Source organism: Silurus aristotelis, assembly GCF_946808225.1.
Source record: "Silurus aristotelis genome assembly, chromosome: 19".
Classification (NCBI taxonomy): domain Eukaryota; kingdom Metazoa; phylum Chordata; class Actinopteri; order Siluriformes; family Siluridae; genus Silurus; species Silurus aristotelis.
The window spans coordinates 6,656,025-6,681,124 of record NC_139592.1 but is presented as its reverse complement, the minus strand read 5'-3'; the positions used below and the strand labels follow the sequence as shown (position 1 = coordinate 6,681,124).

General features: G+C 38.3%; 1 protein-coding gene across 1 annotated transcript in view; it reads right to left on the bottom strand.

The window, feature by feature from the left end:
* adcy6b (adenylate cyclase 6b) overlaps positions 1-25,100 on the bottom strand; it is a 70,612-nt gene that overhangs the window by 11,313 nt on the left and 34,199 nt on the right. The window contains 15 exon segments of the mRNA XM_083569792.1: positions 770-796; positions 1,183-1,358; positions 1,456-1,614; positions 3,921-4,037; positions 4,148-4,235; positions 4,978-5,075; positions 5,172-5,319; positions 5,632-5,660; positions 8,322-8,450; positions 8,907-9,048; positions 9,203-9,361; positions 10,485-10,612; positions 11,514-11,625; positions 13,608-13,729; positions 17,772-17,921. Of these exon segments, the coding sequence (XP_083425918.1) occupies positions 770-796; positions 1,183-1,358; positions 1,456-1,614; positions 3,921-4,037; positions 4,148-4,235; positions 4,978-5,075; positions 5,172-5,319; positions 5,632-5,660; positions 8,322-8,450; positions 8,907-9,048; positions 9,203-9,361; positions 10,485-10,612; positions 11,514-11,625; positions 13,608-13,729; positions 17,772-17,921 (1,784 nt within the window).

The following is a 25,100-nucleotide window of genomic DNA, read 5'->3' as shown; positions in this document are numbered from 1 at the left end:
CCAGGTTTTTTTTTAGTTTTAGCCCATGTCCTATTTCCATCCATGTCCCATTATTAGTCTCCCTCCTGTGTCTCTATTACTCACCTCTCTTTTCAGTTTGTCCTCTAATTACTTTGTGTATTTAACTCTTTTTTCTTTGTTTAAGCCCAAAGTAATGTTCAGTGTTTACCCGCCTGTTCCGTGTTGTTCTATTTGATCATCACCTGACCAAAGTCTGTTAATTATTTTTTTTTATTTCCTGATTTTAAATAACATCTTGGATTTGTCTGTCTGCTCTCTTAATAAACAGCTTTTACTACAAGTGCAACTGTCTTGACTCTCTGATAAAGGCAAGTTATTTCCTTTCAGAAACAATTGTGCATTATCTTTGCAGTATTGTTGAGTTTATATGTCAGGATTCTGTTGTTGTAAGTGCAGATTTTCATTATAAAAGAAGAATCCACATTTGATTCCACCGATTTAATTAGCTAAACTTGTGTTTTTGTAACTGACTATGAGATTTGGCTTTGACTGGGTTGGAAATTAATAAAAAAAAAAAAAATGCCCCCACAATGGCCTGTGGTTTTGACTGGACATCCCTGTATTAGATAAAGCCTTGACACTGTCAATAAGAGGTTTCAATTTTAGTCAAATTTGTTTAGCTTAACATTAAAAAAATTTTTTAGCCAACACTTTTTATTAGAAAAATCTAGATCTAGAGCAACCTGCTCTCAGTCCACCACTCACTCAAACTGAGGGCACAAAATCAATGTCTGTGTTATGAACTCACCAATCGACTGTTTTATTGGAATCAGACCTGTGTACAAAAATAGAAACATTCTCATTAGTGACCCAATGACCCACAAATTACAAAGACACACACAAACATACTGTACACAGACAGCTAAGAACTACAGTGGAAAGTCACCTGAAGGTCACATGAAAGGAACGAAAAGTGCTTAGAAATTCAAATGTACTTGTATTAGCATAACAATAAACGAAGCTATCTTGTTCCAATCATTTAACGGTATAGTTTCGATCAGGATCACTAGCAAAATGTTATAGATGTATATGTAATGTAATATCAGTCTCTGTCCATTATTATGTTTATTTCCCCTACTCTTTAAAATGCTTTTGATTGATGCACCCGGTCCAAACATTTCTTTTCGCAAAGCTAAGAGCTGTTTAATGAGATGAACTCACAGTGCTTTGACGGACACCAGCAGATCAGCGTTATCGAACAGCACCACGAGGGGCCACTCGACCAGCAGCAGGAAGCTGATCTGAACAAGCAGCATTAATGCCAGCTTGCCTATACTGCTGATGTGCAGGAAGACAGAGCAGGCCAGCAGAGTCAGCAGCACACTGTAGGTAAAATACTGGACAGGACACAGAAGAGGCAAGTCAGATAAACAGATGCGCACCGACTTGATATGTGTAGATGAATGCGAGACGGAAGCTGGTCCACACACTGACCTCAGGAAAAGGACACAGAATTTTGTGGTTGGGACAGAGTGCGAGTGTGTCGTTTGCTGTGTTGGTCAGGTTGTGCAGAATACACAGTGTTACGGCACTCTCAGTGATGTTCCGGTCCTTGGCTACGCACTTAATTATGTCCTCCGTCTTACATGTAAACTGCCAACAGATAAACCAGCACACATTTAGCCATTCAGTTAGATTAGTGCTCCAAAGACTCTGTGCTAATTATAAGATATATCATTTTACCCATAAGTAAATGTACAATGTTTATATTTCACTGATTGTTTGGCTATATGTTAGCCGAATTTCAGTTAGACCCAAGTACACAGGTTGTAAACACAAAGTCGGTGTGCAAAGTCATTATTTTTGACATCATATCATATTCATGACCTGTAGTTCTTCCCGAAATGTTACCGCGGAATTGGAAGCACACAAACTGTAGAATGCCTTTGTTTTCAGTAGCACGAAGATTTCCTTTCACAGGAACTAAGAGGCCAAGACCTGTCCCAGCATGACAATGACACGCTTCTACAGGGTTGCAGAAGAAAGTCTGGAGTAGTCTGAACAGAGCAATGGACTCTACTGTACACCTTTAGGAACAGCAGATTAAAATGTGGAATGCAAAGCTCAAAACACGCATACCATAATCGCGAACAGGTGTCCGCAAACTTTTGCCAATATAACCATATACTTTCAAAAAATCTTTTCGTTAAAACATTGGACAGATGCAATCATTTCAAAGATTATTATATTTTCATCTCACACCTCACCTGCACCACCCTTACATAACCCATACGACAGACCCTACAGATTGAATACCTGTGGTCTGATGATTTCCCAGTTTGCCTTCATTTTTAATGAGGCTAATTTACACCCATCAGGCAGCTCTAAACTATCACATGAAATTTACCAACCAGAGAGGGTTATGCCTATCATGTACATCCTCCAAGGTACATGAAGCCATCTGACTGCATGCTTCTCAACTGCTGCTCATGCAACATTAACGAGAGGCACATACCCACATACCTAAACTCACAGACCCCCATGATTGGCTAATGTCGCTGTGATTTATGGAAAAAATAAAGCATGTCCCCCACTTCCTAAAAACTCCATAGATGGCTGTGGCATCTTCCAGATGTAAACTTCTCCAGATTAATAATTGGTTTAATTTGACTACAAACACCTAAATTAGGAAAATGCTCTAATGGTAATACAAGTCATGTCCAATGGAATGTAATATACTTTTTTATTGAAACAAAAACATAATAAAAGATCTGAAAGATACAAGAAATGACATTAGGACAGAAATGTGTACTACAAATGCAACTTCTGACTGAATAGTGTCATTTTAAACAAGCTGCTGAGGCATTTATAGTCACAACCTGCTGCTGATTGGGTGCTTTGCACCACTCTGAAAGAATTCCAGTGCGGTCTTGAAACAACTAATGACCTTTCTCAGAACAAAGTTAACCTTTAAGCTTCCAGCAATTGACTGTATTTTAATCCAATAGCATGATAACGAGTGAAACCACAGATGAAAGTGATACGTCACATGTCCCTATTAAACACAAAATGTCCAAAAAAAGTATTGCTTCAAACAAACTGAACAAATATGTAGCCTTTATATTTTTTTGTGAGCCCACTGGATAAAATCTTCTAGAGCTGGAGATCAGATTAAGAATTCTGTGCACCAGAAATGAAGGAAACCTTGAATTCTAACTGTAGCCGAGTCTGTGTTCAGGAACAGTTTGGTGTTTCTGATTAAAGCTGTATCACAACCTGGGTGCAGTCCAGCGAATCGATTTCTGTTTTCAGGACCAATAGTGTGGATCATATACCCGGCAGGGGTGGGGGGGGGGGGGGGGGCATTATCTCCATTTTTTTCACGGACGAATATCTTCAGTATTGCAGACCAATTTATATTATGAAACTTGACAAGAGGAAAGTAACGTGAAAGGTTTAACCAATCACACTAATGGACAACAGTCCTCTGTGGACACCTTTAAGCAAATACCACGATTCACCAGCATCAACCTCCATCTCATCAAGGTCCTTTCCCTTACGCTTTTCTGTAAATTGTAAACAAAATGCCACCCCCTACTTCCCCATTTCCTGCGACAGCAAGAGAGACAGCAAGGATTTTGTTAGCAATTAAATCCACTCTTAAGAGAAGGAAAGAAACAAGCAAGAAAAGGAGAGTAAATAAACGGAAGGGAAAAAGTGTGACCATGTGACCTCTTTCATTAAGTGATTCTGCCTGTAGAACTGGCTAATTTTTAAGACTGCTCTGTGTAAACTGTAGAGAATATGAGCAAGAAATTCCCAGGACAGTTTCTATTTGATATGAACAAGCGTCTGCTGCTGCATGATTGTCTGGTTGGGTAATAGGTGTTCCTATTATTCTGGCTGTTGAGCATAAACATTTTTAAGCTATTCGGCAGCTCAGACTGGAAGGTGCTCACCATGTTGGCGAACGCTGAGAGGTACAGAAGAAGGATAGTGAAGATTCCTACTAAGGTGCTGTTCGTGCGAGACTCGACGATCTTCTTTGACACTGTTTGCAAGACCACGGGGAAGAGCTAAAAAAAAAAAAACAGATATAAATGAACTACTCGCAGGGGGGATTTCTGTTTGTAATTTATTTATACAAACCAAACAGTTATAATGTGACTTGAGTGGCTGTTCTGACCTTAATACAGGAGTAGATGGCACATACGAAGAGGATGTTGGCAAGGATTATAAAAACACTGATGAAGATGCCGAGCATTAGTGTTGTGCTGCAGAAAAGAAAGAAGATGTGTTACCCACCATGTCTTTCAAAGAAAAGACATGCCCCCCCCCCATGAACATTTAACACATCCTGTTAAAAAATTTGAATTGCATGAAAAATCAATAGCAATGAAAAAACATATATCAATAAATAAACGTCAACTGTATAATGTATGATTGCATAAGTATTCACCCCCCTATGAAACACTTTTAATTACTTCTGGTGCAACCAGTTTCCATCAGAATGAACATAATTTATCCAACAGCATTTGCCTGTGTGCAATTAAAGTGTCATGTGCTTATAAGCACAAATGCATGAGTTCCTGAAAAAATGTAGTACAGGGTTAGTGAGGGTGATTGCTGAATAGTTATGCAAGAAGTCGTTATATATCAGATACATAATTAACTACGAGGATGTATTTGGATTTTAAGTGAATATAAACAATGTATGAACAGTTCTGCATTTATGGACTCATCACTAAACAGAACACCTTAACAAGGACGGAACTATAATGAATGGACATTCGGTGTCACCCAGATGAGTCTGGTTGCTCTCAAGGTTTCTTCCTCATCCCATCTCAGGGAGATTTCATTAAGAATAAAATTACATATTTATCTCTGTAAAGCTGCGTTGGGATGATGTCCATTGACAAATGTGATATACAAATAAAGCAAAAAGCAGAATATAGAAAAAGAAAGATCTGAAATATATAGTAATATACATTTGAACATAGCAATGAAAGTACATACTGTGGAAAAACTGTGATCTGAATAAAGCAGATGAAGCAAAACACCACCAGCGTACAGGCCACATAACCCCCGAATCGATCATCCACCTTCTTAGAGTACTAAGGACACAAAGACAAAATGTTAGCCTTTACTTCTTGGCAAGTCTACTCTCTCAATCCTAAATCATTTATAATGGCAGTATACTGCTTATGCACCTTTTTCTCCAGAACGGGTGTCTGAAACCTGAGCAGGAACTTTTTGACGTGGTCCTTACGTAGCTGATCGATGCTGCGGGCGTCGATGGCACGTCCCAAAAACTCGTCTACCTCGTCCTCTGGGTTCAGGGCCTCCTGAGCATTTCGGCTACAAAGTAGAGCACACGCGTTTCATTTAGACCGAGCTGTCAAATATGTTTCGACGGTGTGGAGGGATCAAATAATGATCCTGCTCTGCATGACAGGAATGTCACAGTGTGGTTAAAATCACTGTCTTAAAGCTGTTTAACTATTTATAGAAACCGGCTTGGTATTTCAATAAGCCACACAAATGAAGGCTTTATTAGAAATAGGCTTTCATGAGCGTGTTCATATCATGCATATGAGGCTACAGTGACAGTATGGAAATCTAAGCCACAGCTTGCAACAGGGAGGCATTAAGAGAAGCAGCAGTACTCACTTGTCTTTGCTTGAGGCTTCATCAATGCCCTGGGGACGAGCGGGAAACAGGGATTAGTTACAGCGACCAGTGCAAACAATGCGAAATACAACAACATGCTCGGCCTATTTGGCCGGCCTACAGCTTTAAATAAGACCAAACAGATAGCAGGGGTGAGATTTATGAGGCAATTTTGATTCATCTCCCGGAGCTGCACCTTTGAGCAGCTTTCAGCATATAACACTCATGGTTTCATATCATTACTCTCTATTACATCTAATATTAAGGATTGTAAAGCACTTCCATATAAGGAAGGTGTCTGCAACCTTTTGTACACCACAGACCAGTTTTTTTTTTTTTTTTGCGGAGCAGCTGGTGGGAAGTGTGTGGGTGTTGTGTAAATACATATATATATATATATATATGTCTGTGTGTATAAATAAATAAATGAATAAATAAATAAATAAATATATATATATATATATATATATATATATATATATATATATATATATATATATATATATATATATATATATATATATATATACACACACACACACACACAATGCTTGTGTGGGTTAAGTTCTATGACCCCTCGCGAGTAACAATAAAAATCGTGAGGTTTTAACTCTCTCCTTCTGATGCTTCGTTTTTCAAGGGGAATTGTACATGATCTGTACTGTAAACTTAACAAAAATTGTAAATTACTTGTCATAAATGTATTATTTTCTACTTTAAATGATTAATACAATAATTAAATATAAAAAAAAAAAATTCTATGTAATTTATTTGTACAAACTCTGTTTTGAAATGTTACTTTTGCGGTGAGTTATTTTTCGCGAGTTACTCTTAGTCCGGTTCCAAATGAAAAGTCATGAACTATTGAGGTCACGGGAGTCAAAGTCACGAGTATCGAGGTTCCACTCTTCCACACGCGCTTAAAGAGTGGAAAAACATCACTGGACGACGATGAGAGATCAGAAAGACCTTCAATGAGCTCGACCCCCGAAAACGTTGAAACCATTTGGCAACTTGCGCATGATGATCGCCGGAGAACAACTCACACCCGCCCTACTCTCCAGTCCGGCGGACTTTGCTCTCTTAATGAAGATGAAGATCCAGCTTAAAGGTCGCTGTTTTGACACCATTGCGGAGATACAGCGTAAACAGCAGAAGGTGCTTTACAGGCTTCGAAAAGAAGACTTCCAGTACACATTCCAGAAGTTGCAGGAACTCTGGGAGTGCTGTACTGCTGTGCAAGGGGACCATTTTGAAGGTAATAGCGTGTAAACATAGATACATAAAGTACTTTCTGAAAACTTTTTGATACCACCTCGTATTACTTTCATGCAGGTATGAGCAAAAAGTCAGACGTGACGCTCGATCCACACATTTTAGTGTTCATTCATTCATACTTAGTTCGAACAAAGCTACCAACACAATAAAAAAAAAAAAAAAAAAAAAAAAGAAGCTAAATATCCGAGAAAGGTACAAACAAAACAACTATAACTGTGTCCAGCACACATTTTAACAAATATTAACTACAATTTACAGTAGATATCATCTAGATTTTCATAAAGCTGCTTTGTGACAATATCCACTATTGAAAAAATCCTATAATAAAACTAAACTGAATTATTGATTGATGTGATGAGGTAGAGCAATCTATTCCTTTTTAGGCCATACATATATATATATATATATTGAAAAATACGGATATGAATATTTTACAAATATAAACAGATACAAATAGTATTATTACTCTATTAATACAATATTTTTATATATGTATATTAACAAAGACCACAATCCAACGCCCGTTTCTGTGTATTATGTTTGCATAATAATAGAATGCAGTGGTGCTAATAAAAAAAATCCTATAAGTCATTCATGACTATAGCATATGCTGGTGCATTAGGTTCATTTAGTTGTTTTTTGCATCAGTAAGAAGGTGTGAACACACTGCTTAATAAAAAGCAACTATAACTATAATAAGCAACGATTTGTTTGTTATTCAAAGATGCGACAGTTCACCTGTCTGCCTTCTACAATTTCGAATGATTTCCAAGGCTTGCATAATTCCCAGGTTCATCTAAATCAGGTGTGTCCAATCCTTTCCAGAACGGGCCAGTGCTGGTGCAGCTTTTCATCACATCCAAGCAGAAGTCACACCTGACAGTCTATTGAAAACCAAGGTCACCTGATTAAACAGATGGAATCAGGTGTGGCTCCGGATTGATTGGATTGAAAACCTACACCAAAAAAAAATTCATTTGATATGGCAACAAATAAATTGCAAAAAGCATTTAGTGGCTTAAGCTCTGCTGTAGCAAGGGGTCAAAATACTAAATGCTGCTGTTATAGCTGTGTGAGAATCTTTGTCGCCTGAACTACTGGTTAAGAATCACATGAACATGACAGGTTAAAGATTATTAGATATGAGTGTTTAAATAAAATACATCCCATTGACTGTTTTCGTGTAGGTGAAATGCTTCAGCCAAGTCTTTTTCATTCTGGGTGACTCATTTCATATGAATGAATTACTCAGAATTCACCTTTCAAAACAGGAAGGTGGCAAAAGAAGGGATGAGAAAACAGTCAACAAATACATTAATAGTTTTAGAAACTGATGCATTATAAGTTCTATTATTCCAAAAACCAGAAGGACCACATCGAGTGAATAATTGGGGGTTTTGTGCACAACTCACCATCTGCCTGAAAACTTTGGAGTCTTTGGTCCTGGAGAAGGATCTGTCAGGCACCCAGCGGGGCATTAACCCATCAGATGAGTTGGCTCTGTTACGCTGCAGCTTAGCCATCATAGCCTTTTCTTCTTTCTACATCATGCACACACAAAAGACACAAGTGTTGCTGGAGGCCGGTTTCGTTTTTTTTTCCTTCTTTTTCATTTGAAATGATATCACTGGCAACAACTCGAAAAAAAGGCAGTGAAATATGTATTTGAGGATTTCTTAAAATTTGGTTTGTCCCCATTTTACTTTAATGACTTTGATGATCCATTGTAGATCAAATCTATGACGTGTTGAATAATTCCATGCTTTTATACAATACTTTTTTACAAAACAGATGAGACGGTTTTAATAGAGACCTAGAGATATAAAATATTCAAGATATTCAACATTTTTCACAGTTTTAAAACCCTAAAAACTGTTTATTTTATTCAAACAGTTTATATTTATATTTTTTATTTCTATTTATTTTAAAGAAAGAAAACAACATCAACCCAGATTTGAATGTGGTGTCAGGAACGCAGGAATATGCTCAAAACTGACCCTTTTCTGGCTGCACCCGAGCACCAGGAAGGTTTCGATGTCGTTGTCCTTGAGGTAGGCGTTCCTCTCTCCGCCACAGCCGGGCTCTACCTCGTAATCTCCGTTCAAATACTGCAGTGTAGCTTTAGTGATGTGAATACGTCTGTGGAAGTTTTAATAGATATTACTGAGGATGACCGCTAACAAATTAGGCAAAACATCGAAATATTTTTTTGTACTGATGGCTTGTTCGAAATCCATCACGGCTCTACATGGTGTCCGTGTGTGTGATGTGGGTGGGTGGTGTTCGCTCTCACCCTGCTTTGCCTCCAGCCTCCATCTGGTTGGCCAGTGTGACGTCATTGGACCAGACATCAAACTGCCACTTGCGCAGTCCCAGAACCCCGCAGTGCACACGCCCGCTGTGGATCCCCACCCGCATGTTCACATTGACCCCGGTGATTTCTCTCACCAAACTATTCACGCACACACACACACACACACACACACACACACACACACACACACACACACACACACACACACACAAACACACACACAGTTCACTCACAGTGCATATGCACATACATTGTTAATAAAGCTGCAAAGTAGATTTACAATATTTACACTCTCAGAAAACAAAAAAGTTCTATAAATGTTCCTTCTAGCAAGTTCTAAGTCAAACCATTAAGAAGGTCAACACAATAAATTATCCATAGAACACGCATGGAATCTTTTTCTTCTGAAAGTGTAATACAAACACTGTACATACTGAATAAAGCATATTTTGCTACTACTTTTCTACTATTCACCATAAGTTTACTACTGTATGGATCCACTGTGGACCAGTGTTTTAGTGCTGAACAGTCAGAAGTGAAGCTGTTCCTTTAAGCGTTTCACTACAGACTTCAAGACCGAGTTCACTTGACAAGATGCATAGTTTTGTCTTTTTAACTTCGAGAGAAAAAAAAAACAAGAATAACGAAGCGATGCCTATTTATAGCTGTAATGAAAGTGGAAGCAAACTCGCTATGTGGACAAACTTGTTTTATGGAAGGTTACTAAGACAATACATCTATAAATGGGTATAAAGTATGTGTTAATGAATTACGTAAAAATTTCAATTGCTGGCAAATTGCTAAGTTATTATAGGAAATAAAATAATACAAACATTCTCAACTTTAATCGTTTTTCCTCTAACAACACACCCTGTTCTGGCTTCGAGAACATAATCAAAGTCAGAACCTTCATCATCATCATCATCACCATGCAGCAAGACAAATAGTGACGCACGCAATGAGAGATATTCTTTTATAATCTTGAGTGTTTAGCTGATCACAGACATGCCCTTGACTGTAACCTTTCTTGCTTGAAGAACAGTGTCTCGGTGCTGGATCTGAAACGTACCTTCTAGCTGAGAATCAGCTCTTCTGGAACAGCATGAGCTAAACCCTGGCTCGTATCAAAGGCTTCTATTTCACTGTGCTCTTTATTTTCTCTCTTGCAGAGTCTGTGTTCAGTGTGAGCAGTCAATTTTATTTGAAATCATCTATCGCTCAGTAAATCGAAATCGTTCGTAAGAAAAACGTCCAGACTCACGAGATGGCCTCGATCATGTCCACTCCCATCTCTACACAGCAGTGAGCGTGATCGGCTCTTGGCTCAGGCAAGCCAGACACACAGTAGTAACAATCGCCCAGGATCTTTATCCTGAGACAGTGGTTCTCCTGAAAAAGCAAACACACACACACACACACACACACACTTGACTGACTATCCTTGTGAGGACTTCCCATTGACATATTAAATCATCACAATCAAACTCTGCCTAAACCTCAACCTCAGTTTAGAAAAAGGGAAACGTAAAAAGAGCACTTGTCCCTGCAAGGCCAGATATTATTGAGGGGACATTTGGTTTCCATTAAAGACATAAAACCAACAAACCTCTCACACACCTTATGCAAAATCAAAAGTACAGTTTAAGGAAATGATTAATAAATATTTGCGTTACACTACATCTGGATCACTGTCCAGGTCCCTGCAACAAATTGTTTCATGTCAAGGCTTTGTTGCTTCTCAAATATGTCCAACATGTACAAACCCGTTTGTTTATTTTTTCACAAGTACTTTTATGCACACTGATACACTGTGATCAAACAGGCAACTTTAACATAAGGAAGTTTATCTTGTGCTAGACAAACACGTCCCGGTAATAAAAAGACTCGGTAACTAAAGCTTCAGACAAAAATAGAGATGATGGTGGTTTCCTTAACCAAGCTTGCTTTGTTGTAATAAAATCTCTAATCCCTGTGTTTTATGCTGTTTTTGGGTGAAATATTACTTTTACAGTGACCTCATTCCATCTATAAAATAATACAACTCCGCCTAAGCGATCGTTTTGGTATTGATCCGGCCTGCAATTGAAAACACAAGGCGGCCTGTGTTGCGGTTTAATTGCTGTGGCTATAATATCAGGCGTTACAGAACCGAGGAAAAACATCCACTGAGGAGTAATCAGGAATGTGTAATAATCATAGATTGAATCAAGTAATCCCTCGGGTTGGGCATCGTTTAGAGTTGAGTGCGAAGCCCTGTGGCTTTAATAAGGGATCGATGGTGTTTGCTTACCCAGGCTAATTTGTCAAAACGAGCAAACAGTTCATTAAGTGTCATCACCAGCTCCTGTGCCGTGCACTGCGACGCCAAACTTGTGAAGCCTTCGATGTCTGCGAAGAGGATGCTGCAAAGTAAAATAACAAGGACAAACAGAAAGGAGGTCAACGTCTACACAGGTCTAATCAGGACGTCTGTGGCTGGTGTGATGGACTAGGTGTGAGAATCATCATTCCGCCTTAGATTAAAGATAGGTCACGATCAATGAGGCAAGTCAGAACAACAGAGGCAGCCTGGCCTACTTAAAGAGCTCCTATCCACACAGAATTGCGCTCATCAACAACTATTTGCTAGACGACAGGTTGAAAAAAGGGAGCGCTGAGAGGCGACAGATGGCGCTGTTCGCTTCACCAAAAGCCCTGTCGCCGGGAACATTTCGGAGCCCTTCGCCACAGTCGTTTCCCCACCCTCGAAAAGAAAATTGGCCAATTTCATGCATTGAACTCTTCCTGAGCAAATGTCACACAGATGCGTCGAGCTGGAGTGAATAATGTGGGATCGTTCTCTCGCTCGTGAAAAAAACTAACCGCTGGACCTTAAAGCGGTGCGTGCTTGAGGTTTGTAACACACTCAATGCACACTGCTTCCTTTACTCGATTCGCTTTGCTCTGCTGGTTAATTAAGCGTTTTACTACAGTGCAGCTTGTTCTCGAGGTGGAAACAGAAGCCGTGGAAAGAGGTTTTGATGTTTTGTTGCGTTGTAAATGAGAACGTAGTTTGGATGCTTTTTGGGCAAAAGGGTCCTATATATTCTTCTGGCCTTTGCTTCTTATGTGGATCTCTGCAGTATATTTTTATAGACGTCAGGGTCTCACTTGCTTGTACTTTATTCAGAACCCTGCCCTTGATCTTTGTACCCTTCCTCGACTTCATTCTGAGTTATCACTTTCTTCTCTCAGTAGCACTATCTTTAGATTAAAGGGTGGGCATTAAGGATGGCTTCTAGCTTGGATTTTGCAGCCTATTATTACAAGCATCCCTGTGGCTAAAGTCTACATGGCTTTGTTCATTTTAAGACCGAATCGGTTATGCTGCATTCCAGCCTCAGCCTTGGATGCCCTGCCTACACTGCACAGACCTACTACCATTTTATGTACACTTTTTTAGCCCGGAGCTTCTGAATCACAATCTGACTGGACTATCCTTACTTCTGCCCAAGTGAACTAAAGCATATGTTTTGTCTGAAGAGGTTAACCTGCAAGGAAAAAGGTCATACACTGGGAAATGTGTGTGACTGGTCGTTTGCGATGTCAATCAAACGGCCTTTTTCTTTTTCCCGGGAGATCTTGGCTGCGTTTAGTAACGAAGGGTATCGGGTTCTCTATCAGCTGCACCGCTGTGTACTTTTGATAACGTTCAAGTGCTCACATGACTCTTTCGCTCTTTGCGATATGTAAAAGAATGCGTTTTCCTTATCCGCTAAATGCCTTTACGCGTTTTGTAGCCTCACACTGCTTCGCGTTGGCATTCCATCGGCTAATATTATTTCAGGTTAAATCCAAGGTCCCGCTGGAGATAGGAGAATTTTGAACCATGACCCTGGTTAAGCTTAAAGAGCAGCCCCAACAGAGTTTAGGAATGACGACATCAGTCTCAGTGCACAGGAATACAATCTCGACCACTATGGAAAAAAATCAAATAAAATTCCATTCTTCAAACTTGAATTGCTTTCTGGATCCATTTTCATTAGTGATTTCCTTGGAGTACATGCTATCGCTTACTATTTTAAGGCTTTATCTGAATGAAGTGCTATTCTAAGATGTCAGACATCAGACAAGTTTGGACTCCTCGGCTGGCAAAACTCCAAAATTTTCATAACTATAATGTAGTGTAATGCTTTATGGAAAAAAAACCTCCCTTACTCCAGAATCTACTCTCACTATATTAAACTAGAAAGCAGAATGTGATTAGCACCAGCCCCCTCGGTCACCTGTTTCCCTCCAGGATCAAAGCTCTGTTATCACGTGTGACACTTCTGTTCTTTACATTTGACCTTGTCGTTAATAATAAAGACGATGTTTGGCCGCGAAGGACGTGAAACATGTTTACCTGACGTTGTCGTGTTTCTGTATGTAGATCTTGTGGAACATCATTTCTTCCTTCTTGGCGTTGATATTTTCCTTCATCTCCATGGCAACATGTCGGGGCAGCACTGACAGCAGAAGGCGCTCCTGGGAATGTGTGTGTGTGTGAGGGAAAAAAACAGAGTGAGTTTGTGCATATGGGAGCATTTGGGTGATGGGTAATTGTTTTTGTAGGGCTGTGAGCTCGTTCTAAGGATTTTAATTTATCTGTGACAAAAGAAAAGTGATGACATCTGGAGAACGGCGTCGGGGCCGGAGAACGCGCTAGAGGGCACTGCAGCTAACGCAGATGTCTTTCAGATGCCTTTTTTTATTCAGAAACCTTATCTTTTTGGATCGATCACTAAGCAAAACATAACATTGCTTAAATATTTAATCTGATATCTCATAACAATCTGATTCAGATTTCTGTAACTGTGCAGTGTCGTGCACAATTCATACACCAATATTGAAGTCACAGTTCTTATGCAGAAAAAAATAGGCCTGTGCAGTTGTGGGTTTTCCAAAAGGTCTACACCCCAAGTTAGAAGTGTCACACTGCTTGCTATGATATACAATACCATTAAATTTTGATTAAGAAGAATCTGCCAATTAATAGTGTATTATGGTAACTATTATATTTAAATACAAGCATTTAAACAACAAGCATACAAGCATTTAAACGCTAATTAAGAGTACAGTGAGTCCCTGACTTACGCTGGATATGCGTTCCCAGAACCTGATCGTAACATGAAATTATCGTAGGTCAAGACATGGCCTTGCCTACCCAGAAATCTTAAGGAGGAAGGGTGATGAGTAAGGGGTAAGTATTCTGTAATACGTTATTATATATTAATAATTTAACAAATGACTACATAATTTAACAAAACAGCAATTTATGGTATTGTAATAGATAAACTGTATTATATATATATATATATATATATATATATATATATATATATATATATATATATATATATATATATATATATATATACACACTATACACAAACCGTAATTTCCGGATTATAAAGCGCACCCATATATAAGCCGCACCCACTGAATTTTACAAATATTTTTATTTTTAACATAAATAAGCTGCACCTGTCTACACTAATAAACTTTACACAGGCTTTAACGAAAGACACTTTACACGCGGTGTAACGGGTGAAATATGTTGCGCTTCCTTTAGGAGCATAGCGGTATTTTGGGAATAGCCTGCCACTTTTCCGGTATGACTGCATGTGTGCAAGACCGAGGAATATGTCCTTATTATTTTCTGATGCTCATTTCTAAGTTTCTTTGACTAACCCATAACGCTGCTGCCAAGAATAATAAAAAAGCACGAGTTTTGGAAACCTGTCTGTGTTTATATGATTTCTGTTGCAACTGCAGTTAGCGAGCTCTCCCTTCACCCAGACTCAACGCGTTACAACGGCTTGTATCTAAACAGTAGCCTACCAAGAAAGTCATTGTTCACTGTCTTCCTCCTTCCTTTCACAACTATTTCTCTCGGGAGTTTATCTTTTGGCATCGTCGTGCGTTTAAAAAAAACGTTTTTTCTCCCGAAGCTGTGCAGCTCAGAACACAGGTGAGGTGCGTTTTTTCGTTTCTGTTCGGAAATTTCATTGGTCTAAGGTTATGGGGTTCAGTTTTTTGGCTTGAAGTTTGTAAAACTGGGAAAAACACAGGAAAAATTCATAAATTAGCCGCTTCGCTGTTTAAGCCGCGAGGTTCAAAACGTAGGAAAAAAGAAGCGGCTTATAGTCTGAAAAATACGGTATATGTATGTAACATTGGTTCGCAAGTGTATTGCAGAGCCGGACAAAACGAGCGATAAATAGCACACCTGTAGAGGCACATCTGTAGAAGCACACCTGTAAAAGCACCCCTGTAGAAGCACATCTGTAGAAGCACACCTGTAAAAGCACCCCTGTAGGAGCACCTCTGTAGAGAATAATCAGTGCACTGTTTCAGAGTGCAGCGACGTCGATAAAAAAGGGAGAAACAATAGCTAAAATTGGGCTTGAAACACAAAAAACACCCTCTTAGACAGAAACAACTGAACTCTGTCAACCGCTGGCGAGAGTAAGGCATCTCACGAGTCGGCGGATTCGTACATCTTGATTGGACAATTCTAACAACATTAATCACTGAAATAAAATAGCACATAATCCAGCACATCTTTTTTCTTTCATAATCAGGAAGAAGTGCAGCTTAAGCAAGGGTAATACTTTTTTTTACCGATAATACACATAAGCAACGACAGACAGTTTTATTTGTTGAATTAATAAAACAAGGCCACTGTTTGTGTCACTCTGTTGGAAAAAATGGAAGGAAAGATGAATAAATATTGAGAATTAGCACCAATTACTACTCTGAATAGCTCTAAGGATTGTTTTCCTCGAAAATTGCTGGTTTATCGTTTATGAATAATAGGTCATCGGCACTGTAGGCTTTTTGGAGGAGATTTATTCTAAATCTGGTTCTCATGAAGGTGGTCTGTGTGTTTGCACCTACTATCCCAAAGCACCCTCTATAAAATATTCCTGGCGCCGCCACCGCTGGAGGCACTGATTACTGAAATTAGCAATTAGCCTTTCTGCAGTATGCCAGGGTGGGAGCACAAAGAACCCATTTGGGAGGGGGATTACATATTAGGAAACATTGTGGAAAAACCGTGTAGCACACATAATAATAAGCATACTTCAAAATCAATGTTTTAACCATTTACTTATTAGGCTTACTTATATAATATTTAAAAAAAAGTTTTCTTGTTTCTTAGTTGATATGATTTATTTTCACGAAATGGACAATAGTATTGAGACAACTGACTCTTCCAACCACACAAATGTAGTTCTTCTCCAAACTGTTACTACAAAGTTGGAGGCACCCAATTGTGCAGGATGTACTTGGATGCAGTGGCATTACATTTCCCTTTACTTTACTCCAGCATGACAACGGCCTTGTGCAAAAATCGGCCTGCTACAGAGCTTTGACCTAGAGACCTGCACACCTGCAGGAGTACCGCGAGGCCTGTGGGATCCACCGCAAACCAGGACAAGATTTATTGCGAGCGGTAAAATAGTCGCGTGTGCGTGAGAATAAAATCATTCGCGAGACTCACGCAAAATGGTCTTTAAAATATATCTAAAAAAAGAATAAATTAATACAAATAAAATGTTATGTATCTACTGCACAAAAGCAACAGTGGCAACTAAAATAAAATAAAAGGATTTACAGGCACAAGGTCGGACGCGAACTTTCGCGTGGTTCATGTGCGGTAACTACTAGAGCGCACCGAGGTACAATGTCTGAAGCGCAAGACAGGAGAATCACTGAATGCTACAGATATTACTTAATTTTTAAAGAAAGGAACAATACAATAACCGTGGCCTGCTTTGAAATCGTTTCAGTTGATGTTCTATGTACTGAAAAGTTTCTTGTTCATGTCCATGTTCATCATTCGCACAAAAAACTCAAATAAAACGGAACGCGTTTGTTAATTTTCCGTTTCTTTTTCATTCATATTTAAAAAGGAAGCAAGTTAAAAAAAAAAAAAAAAGCTGAATAACAGAAAGAAGCAGTCAGTGCATTAAAAATAAAACTACTTATACATTTTACCTCATTGACCTACATTGACCTCAACCATACCGAACACCTATGTGATGAATTGGAACCCAGACTGCACCCCTACATAAGTAACTGATTTTATTAACAGCCATGTGATTAAATAAACACAAATCTCCACGAGCACACTCCACAATCCAGTGAAACAATGTATAATAGAACATGGGAACTAAATATAGCATGGGATGCTCAAAAAGCACAGAGAAATCAAATAGTCAGGGGTCCACATACTTTTGTATATTTTTCAGTTTGTAGTAATATACAGACACCACAATATACTACCTTAGACACATGGCCCAATCTGTGACATTGTCAATGCACAAAATACAAATTTCACAAGTTTCTAACAACTCGTTTATCACATAGAGACATTGTGTATAATGTGGAAACCAAAATAGTTTATAGTTAATAGTTTAAAATGTAATAAATGGTACAGTCACACACGTGTGTGTGTGTGTGTGTGTGTGTGTGTGTGTGTGTGTGTGTGTGTGTGTGTGTGTGTGTGTGTGATATGTACCTGCTGTTGGTTCTCTCTCTGCAGGTGGATTCGGGCCTGGATGTAGCCTCTGGTCTCTTTGAAGGCTTGTCTCTGGGACACCTCAGCTGGGTAGTGTGTGCAGATCCCAATGATGTTGGTGCAAATGAAAATCAGACCATTTGCATATAACTGAAAGAGAAAAAGAGAAAGAAAGAAAACAGTAAATAATAGTAATCAATAGTATAATAGTATAACTCAGTGGTCCCCCCCCTTGAAAACTTGAAAACTATTACACAAATGTACTACAAAAAAATTTAAAACATAGCCAAGAAATCTACTTATTGTACTTATACTTTTTATAATGTGCACACACATTACTACACTACTCATATATGTTACATTTAAAAGTGTTTTTATAGTAACAATGTTTTTTTGTTTTTTTTTTTCTATTTGAGAAATGTTAACATTAACACATTACACTACAACTGAATGTATAATATCTCCACTACATTTCTGAAAAAAAAACATGCCTTTCCTCACTACTATGAAGCGACCACATTTATTACGTTAAAAAGGAACCTGTTGTGAGAAAACAAACTCTTCTGAAAAAGATATGATGTGCCAGAGAATAGAAAACTGAATTGCATTCATTTTACAGTTATAGTTCTTATAGATCAGTATTTTAACTTTTCATACTTCTGTACTTTAACTCAAATAGAAATGTAAACAGAGTCATATTTTAGCAGGGGATTTGTGCTTATACTTCAGTACAGGAAGGAGGACCATACATGGACAACAAAAGCAGAAAAAAAATATGAATAGTTAAAAATTTCATATTCATGTTTTCGCGAATTTAAAGACCGTAAATGTGCACTCATAGTTTACCCAGTAAAAAGCTAATGTACAAACACACTGAGTCTCCTGGACTGAAAGGAATGAATTTCCAAAGCCATTTAAACAGAGGTAAAAAAAAAAAACTTGTTACTCTGGTTCTGTGATCCACATCAACATCTTCTGATTCTTATCAGTAGCTGGAGTCTCTGTAAACAGGGGAAGGCAGAGAGCGTAAGGAACGCGAGTGCTGCTAGATGATCTGTAAGTGCTGACTAATGCAGGGTACAAGCTGAGCTCCTCGTGCTTGCAAAAGAAAGAAAAGGAAAAAAAAAAAAGACTGCTACTGCTCAATAACCCAGAGGCGAATTTGCCTTTAGGTCACCCAGCTGAGAATTCGCTTTGAAACGACTCATCACATACAACATTTTATTTGTTTTTAGGGGAAGGAGGGAAAAAGGGGTAAACTACATGACCTGAGTATGTATAAAAACCCAACATGAACAACATATACTACAGATTACAGATCATTCAAATATTAGTTATACAATTTACATTTTAAATTTGTACAAATTTATATTTATTTTTTGGAGCCATACATCTTTTTTTTTTTTTTTTTACCGGATCCCATTTGTATAAAAACCTACTTACATATAACTATAACCAGTATCTTGTTGTAACCATAACCATAGCTCAGGCATAGACACTATTTGTTACACAATCAAACACTGGTTTACTTCTCGTAATCTGCATTAATGCATTAACTATCGAATAAGCTTTCTGTAGTTTTTTACAATATACCCAACAAAAACACAGAACTGGGCAGCACACTGGCGCTTTCACGTCTGCCGAGATAGTTAATGAATTTATTATTTGTCCTCTATTTGTCCTTCTCCGGCCCTACAGTACTGCGTGTATAATGAATGCATACACATGTACAGACTGAAAAGCTCGCCTTTGTTAGATTTGTTGTAATTCACTGAAGAAAGGACAATGGCAGCCTGCATTAATGCGATCTTTTCTGCATTTGTGGAACCAGAGCTGCCTGTGTTTTTCTCTCTGACCCTGCAGTGTGGGGGAAATATTTTTTTTTTCTCTGACTGCAGAACAAACCATTTCCTACGAAGATTGCATTGTCAATATAATTTAAGAGCAGTGAGAGTGAGGAGCAAAAGCATTCACAAGATTAACTGTCCAGCACCAGCGGCAGAAAGGGCCTCCCTCATACCACATCTGTCCGTCATCAGTCAGGCAACATATTAACCACTTATGGACTGTCCTGTAGTAGCAAGTTAAGCACAAATTTGCTCTTGTGCTAGAATTGAACTTTTGAATAATCGTGCAATATTTATGAGCAAAACAAGTTTATTAAGGGCCTGGATTCATTGTTGTCCGAAACGTCCAGGAGAACTAAAAACCTTCAGTGTCTTCTTAGATGTGACGTGTGGAACTAAAGACCTGGAATGTGAAAGACATGAAGCTAGTTACACTAGAAGGACTTTAAGTTCTAACATCGGCGGCTTCAAACATAAATAATACAGGTTTATGTAAAGCAAAATAATTATCATTTTTTCATTAATGAAAGATTTAACATATCCTAATAATACAAGACAATTGCTCTATAATATATAATTATAATTTGGTTTATTTTCTATTTTTTCAGGGTTTTGTTATGTACAAAATACTGTATAACTGCTAAAATGATTAATTAAACAAAAACAAATTTGTCATCAGCTTATATGACGTCTAAGTCTTTCTTTAGGTAGTTAAAAAAAAACAACATTTTTCTAAATATTTGAAAAGTTTAGCTATCAGCGTTATATTTGCTTTTCCTCAACATATTTAAACGGATTCAAGTGGTCCAATAATACAATGTTGTTAAATCAAAAACACAGAATGACAAAATAAGCAATTCTATTTGATTATTGATTTAATTATTAGTGACAATTTTTTTTTTTTATATCGTGCTCATTTATCCATATAGCAAAAATATAACCAGTTAATTTAGATCAGGCAATTTTCTGATTGGCTGCTGCTGAGAACTCCATTTGTCTCTGAGACAAAAACACTAACTAGCCATCTTATGTATCTGTGGTGCAACCGAAAGTTCCACCATGTGTTGAAGTAACAAGCAAATGACTCACATGCGTATTGTTTAGAATCCACATTTACAATTACATTCGGCTGCTGCTCCCGTGTTTTAACTTGTTTTAACTGTAACTGTTATCCAAAACAGAATGTTAATATGTGAAACATTCAAAACAACTTATCTGTCATTTTTCAACAAAAGGAAATGAGAAAAAAGCATCAGTCATATCATGATGAATCATAAATACACGCACACACGTTCTAATATGACAGTAGTGATAACAGAAATTTGAAATGTCATAAACAAATTAGTTTAGTTTGGTCTTCTTTCTTTTTTTTTTATCTTTCTTCTCTCCAATAATGTGGCTTATCTTAAAAAAAAAGTGCAGCTTAGTCTGATCCTGTGCCTTATTTCCATTTCCTCTGCAGTGCCATTCATTATTCAGCATGTCAGTGTCCAAGCCGCTGGAATTAGCACTTCATACAAACTTCAAACCCAGCACAACACGCCCGTCGAGACCCTGGCAGAAAAGGATGGATTCAGTTACACACACACACACACACACACACACACACACACACACACACACACACACACACCTAACACACACACACACACACACACACACACACACACACACACACACACACACACACACACACTTTCCTTACTAACCCAGTAAGCACCTTCCATTGACCTTCCATTGAATCCTACCTTACCCCTAACCTTAACCTTAACCTTCAACCTCTCTAAACAAATAAAACCTTTCAGCTTTTTTCTTTTTTTCTTTTCAATAAAAAAAATACAGTTTATATTCAACTATATTTCTTTAAACGGCCCAAACAAAAGGCCACATAAACTTAAATATGTCAGATATTCCTATTCTTATGAGGACATTTGGTCCCCACATAGTCATAAAAACTTGCTCAAACACACACACACACACACACACACACACACACACACACACACACACACACACACACACACACACACACGCGACAAGAATGCATAGCTGCAAGATGAGGTCAGTGTATCTATAGAATAGAGTAAAACCACTGAATATGTTTCATTAAAGAAAAACTCACTGAAGTCACTTTATGTAAGTTTCACACTGCTGTTAAAACCTTCGTGTTTTCTGTTTCATCCTAGAAATCTCAGTTAAAAAAGATCCATTACAAGGTTGTACTGGCTATACAAGGTAACCCTCTTAGCCAAGGAGATAAAGCTTGTCATTGGCATGTTCATGTAACAAGTAACATTTCTGTGGCCCTAAAGGTACATCATACGAACAAATACTGTACATTCTACTGTTAAACAAGGGGACGTTTTTTTCTTACAATGTTTTTTGTCTTTTTTTTAACAGTCTTTTAACGGTCAGTTTCAGTTTGAGTGGCTGGAATATAGCACCCAGACTAGAATCTGAAGATTTACAGAAAATACAATTTATCAGTGCAATTATAATGCCACAACACAATAGACACGGAGAATCAGACAAACACCAAATCTAAGAGCTCTTATAGGGAAAAAACTGAATAATGTTATTTCGGTTAGATGGCAATGGCTTTGCACATATGCAAACATTTTCAGATATTTAAACTGTTTAGCTTTCACATATCCTCAACACAATTGTATGAAAACCCAGAAGTTTCTGAACATTTTTTGTATTTTTTATCTCCCATGTAGTGTCTCCTCTTGTCCAAATCAGTACGGAAACAGATGTGTGGTTAAGGTTATATGGTCGCTAAATGTGGCGTACTACGTACCCACAATAAACCTGCATTCCAAGACCCAATCAGCAGATGAACTGCTATGAAGTTTGAACACTTTCGATTTGCCAATACACTTCATAATAACCCATAATAAAAAATTTTTCCAGGAGACCATAGATGTGATTTATGTGGGGGATAAAGTTGCTGTGGTGCGCAGGTGTTTCTAATCTACACACATTATCCACTTCATAATTCCTCTTTCTTCTCTTCCAAACTTTGGAGTATATCATACAGTAGAAATGAGTCGGTATATTAGAGAGAGACACTGCCTGAATCTGCCATTCAGTTTGCAGAAATTCTTCTTCTTCTTCTTTTTCTTTCGGCTGCTCCCATTAGGGGTCGCCACAGCGGATCATCCGTCTCCATACCACCCTGTCCTCTATATCTGCCTCTTTTACACCAACTACCTGCATGTCTTCCCTCACCACATCCATGAACCTCCTCCTTGGCCTTCCTCTTTTCCTCCTACCTGGTGGCTCCATCTTCAGCATTTTTCTACCAATATAATTCATGTCCCTTCTCTGCACATGTCCAAACCATCTCAATCTCGCCTCCCTCACCTTGTCACCACAACATCCTACATGTGCTGTCCCTCTAATAAACTCATTTCTAATCTTGTCCATCCTCGTCACTCCCAACGAAAACCTTAACATTTTCAGCTCTGCTACCTCCAGCTCCACCTCCTGTCTTTTACTCAATGCCACTGTCTCTAATCCATACAACATCGCAGGTCTCACCACAGTCCTATAAACTTTCCCTTTCATTCTTGCAGATACTCTTCTATCACAAATCACTCCTGTCACTCTTCTCCACCCACTCCACCCTGCCTGCACTCTTTTCTTTACTTCCCTAACACACTCTCCATTACTTTGCACTGTTGACCCCAGGTACCTGAACTCCTCCACCTTCTTCACCTCTTCACCCTGCAACCGCATCACTCCACTGCCCTCCCTCTCATTCACACACATGTACTCTGTCTTACTCCTACTGACTTTCATTCCCCTTCTCTCAAGCGCATATCTCCACCTCTCCAGGCTCTTCTCAACCTGCTCTCTACTCTCACCACAAATCACAATATCATCTGCAAACATCATAGTCCAGGGAGACTCCTGTCTGACCTCGTCCGTCAACCTGTCCATCACCACTGCAAACAGGAAAGGGCTCATTTCTGGAATATATACACGCAGTCCCAGATTTACGATAGAGATGCGTTCTGATGACCCCATCGTAACTTGAAAATATTGTACGATGAAATGTATAATTTAGCAAAACAGAACAATTTACAGTAGCGTGCTGTGTATATATGTATGTGGCAGCGAGCATGTTTGCAAATAGAGGGCGGAACATACGCAAGACCCATATCAAAACATCAATCAATCAATTAAATTAAGACTATATTTTAGCTACCTAGCTAGCTAACTAGCTATTTAATAAAACCAAATATTTTTTTAACTAGCTCAATTTGTCATAAAAACCTCACCTTGGCAACCCTGATATGAACTCCTCACATTAATAAAGCACTATGGAAGTGGGATTTCTGCCCCAATAAGTTCAAGTTCATGTTTATTTCTATAGCGCTTTTCACAATGGACATTGTCTCAAAGCAGCTTTACAGATCTTGAGAATTAAATAGAATTATGTGTATTTAGTCCTAATGAGCAGCCTGGGGTGACTGGGGCAAGGAAAATCTCCCTTCAATAATATGAGAAACAAACCTTGAGAGGAACCAGACTCAGAAGGGAAACCCATCCTCATTTGGATGATGATATCAATGGTGTGATTATAAATCTTTAAAACAATACAAAACACCGGCATATGAGAACTACTATGATGACCAGAGTATGTGAAATAACCCTCAAGCTCTTTGTATTTCCCATTTTTGGTGCAATAATATCTCCACAATGCTAAATCTTAGACTGCCTCAATATTGTGCAACATGGAGCAAAGATGAGCTAATCTGTGGACATCAATGACTAACATCTTTCCAATTGCAATGTTTTTTTATATTATTCAGTCAAAGGAAGAAATTAGCATTTCAACAAAACAAAACGAAGCTGATGAACGAGTGATATATAAATATGGATTAGTGTGTATATATGTTTATCTGTGTGTCTGATTGTATGTAAGAACCTAAAACAAATATGTGAATGTTAATGAAGGAATCTGTTGGTGTGTAATTTGTAAATTACATCTAGCCTTGCTACACAAATCAGCTTGCTAGTCGTAGAAATGCAGCCAATCATGCTAATTGATAAAATTGTGTTTGTTTTTAATGCAGGTTTCTTTTTTCCCAATAATCCAAAGAGAAAAGGCGGATAAACACGCAGGAGAAACAACAAACCAAAACACAGAATGTCATAAACAGTAAAATCTGAGTCAGAGCAATCGGAAAGTATAACAAAACAGAGCAAATGAGCAGTGGTGTAGTATATACGTATATTCAGCTTTGTTTTGGTTTTTTTATTAAACATCAAGTGAATCACTGTTGTGAAATAAAAACCTCACTAAAACTCTGCTCTAGGCAACTGACCTGATCCTCATTACGTTCACCCCCAACCCAAACGTATACACCTCCCAGGAGCAAAGTTTTATTTCAACATCGACGTAACAACAAGATCTGTGTGAGTCATTTCGAAGCGTAGCATGTAGTTAAGATTAGCTCAGCATTGCCCCAGA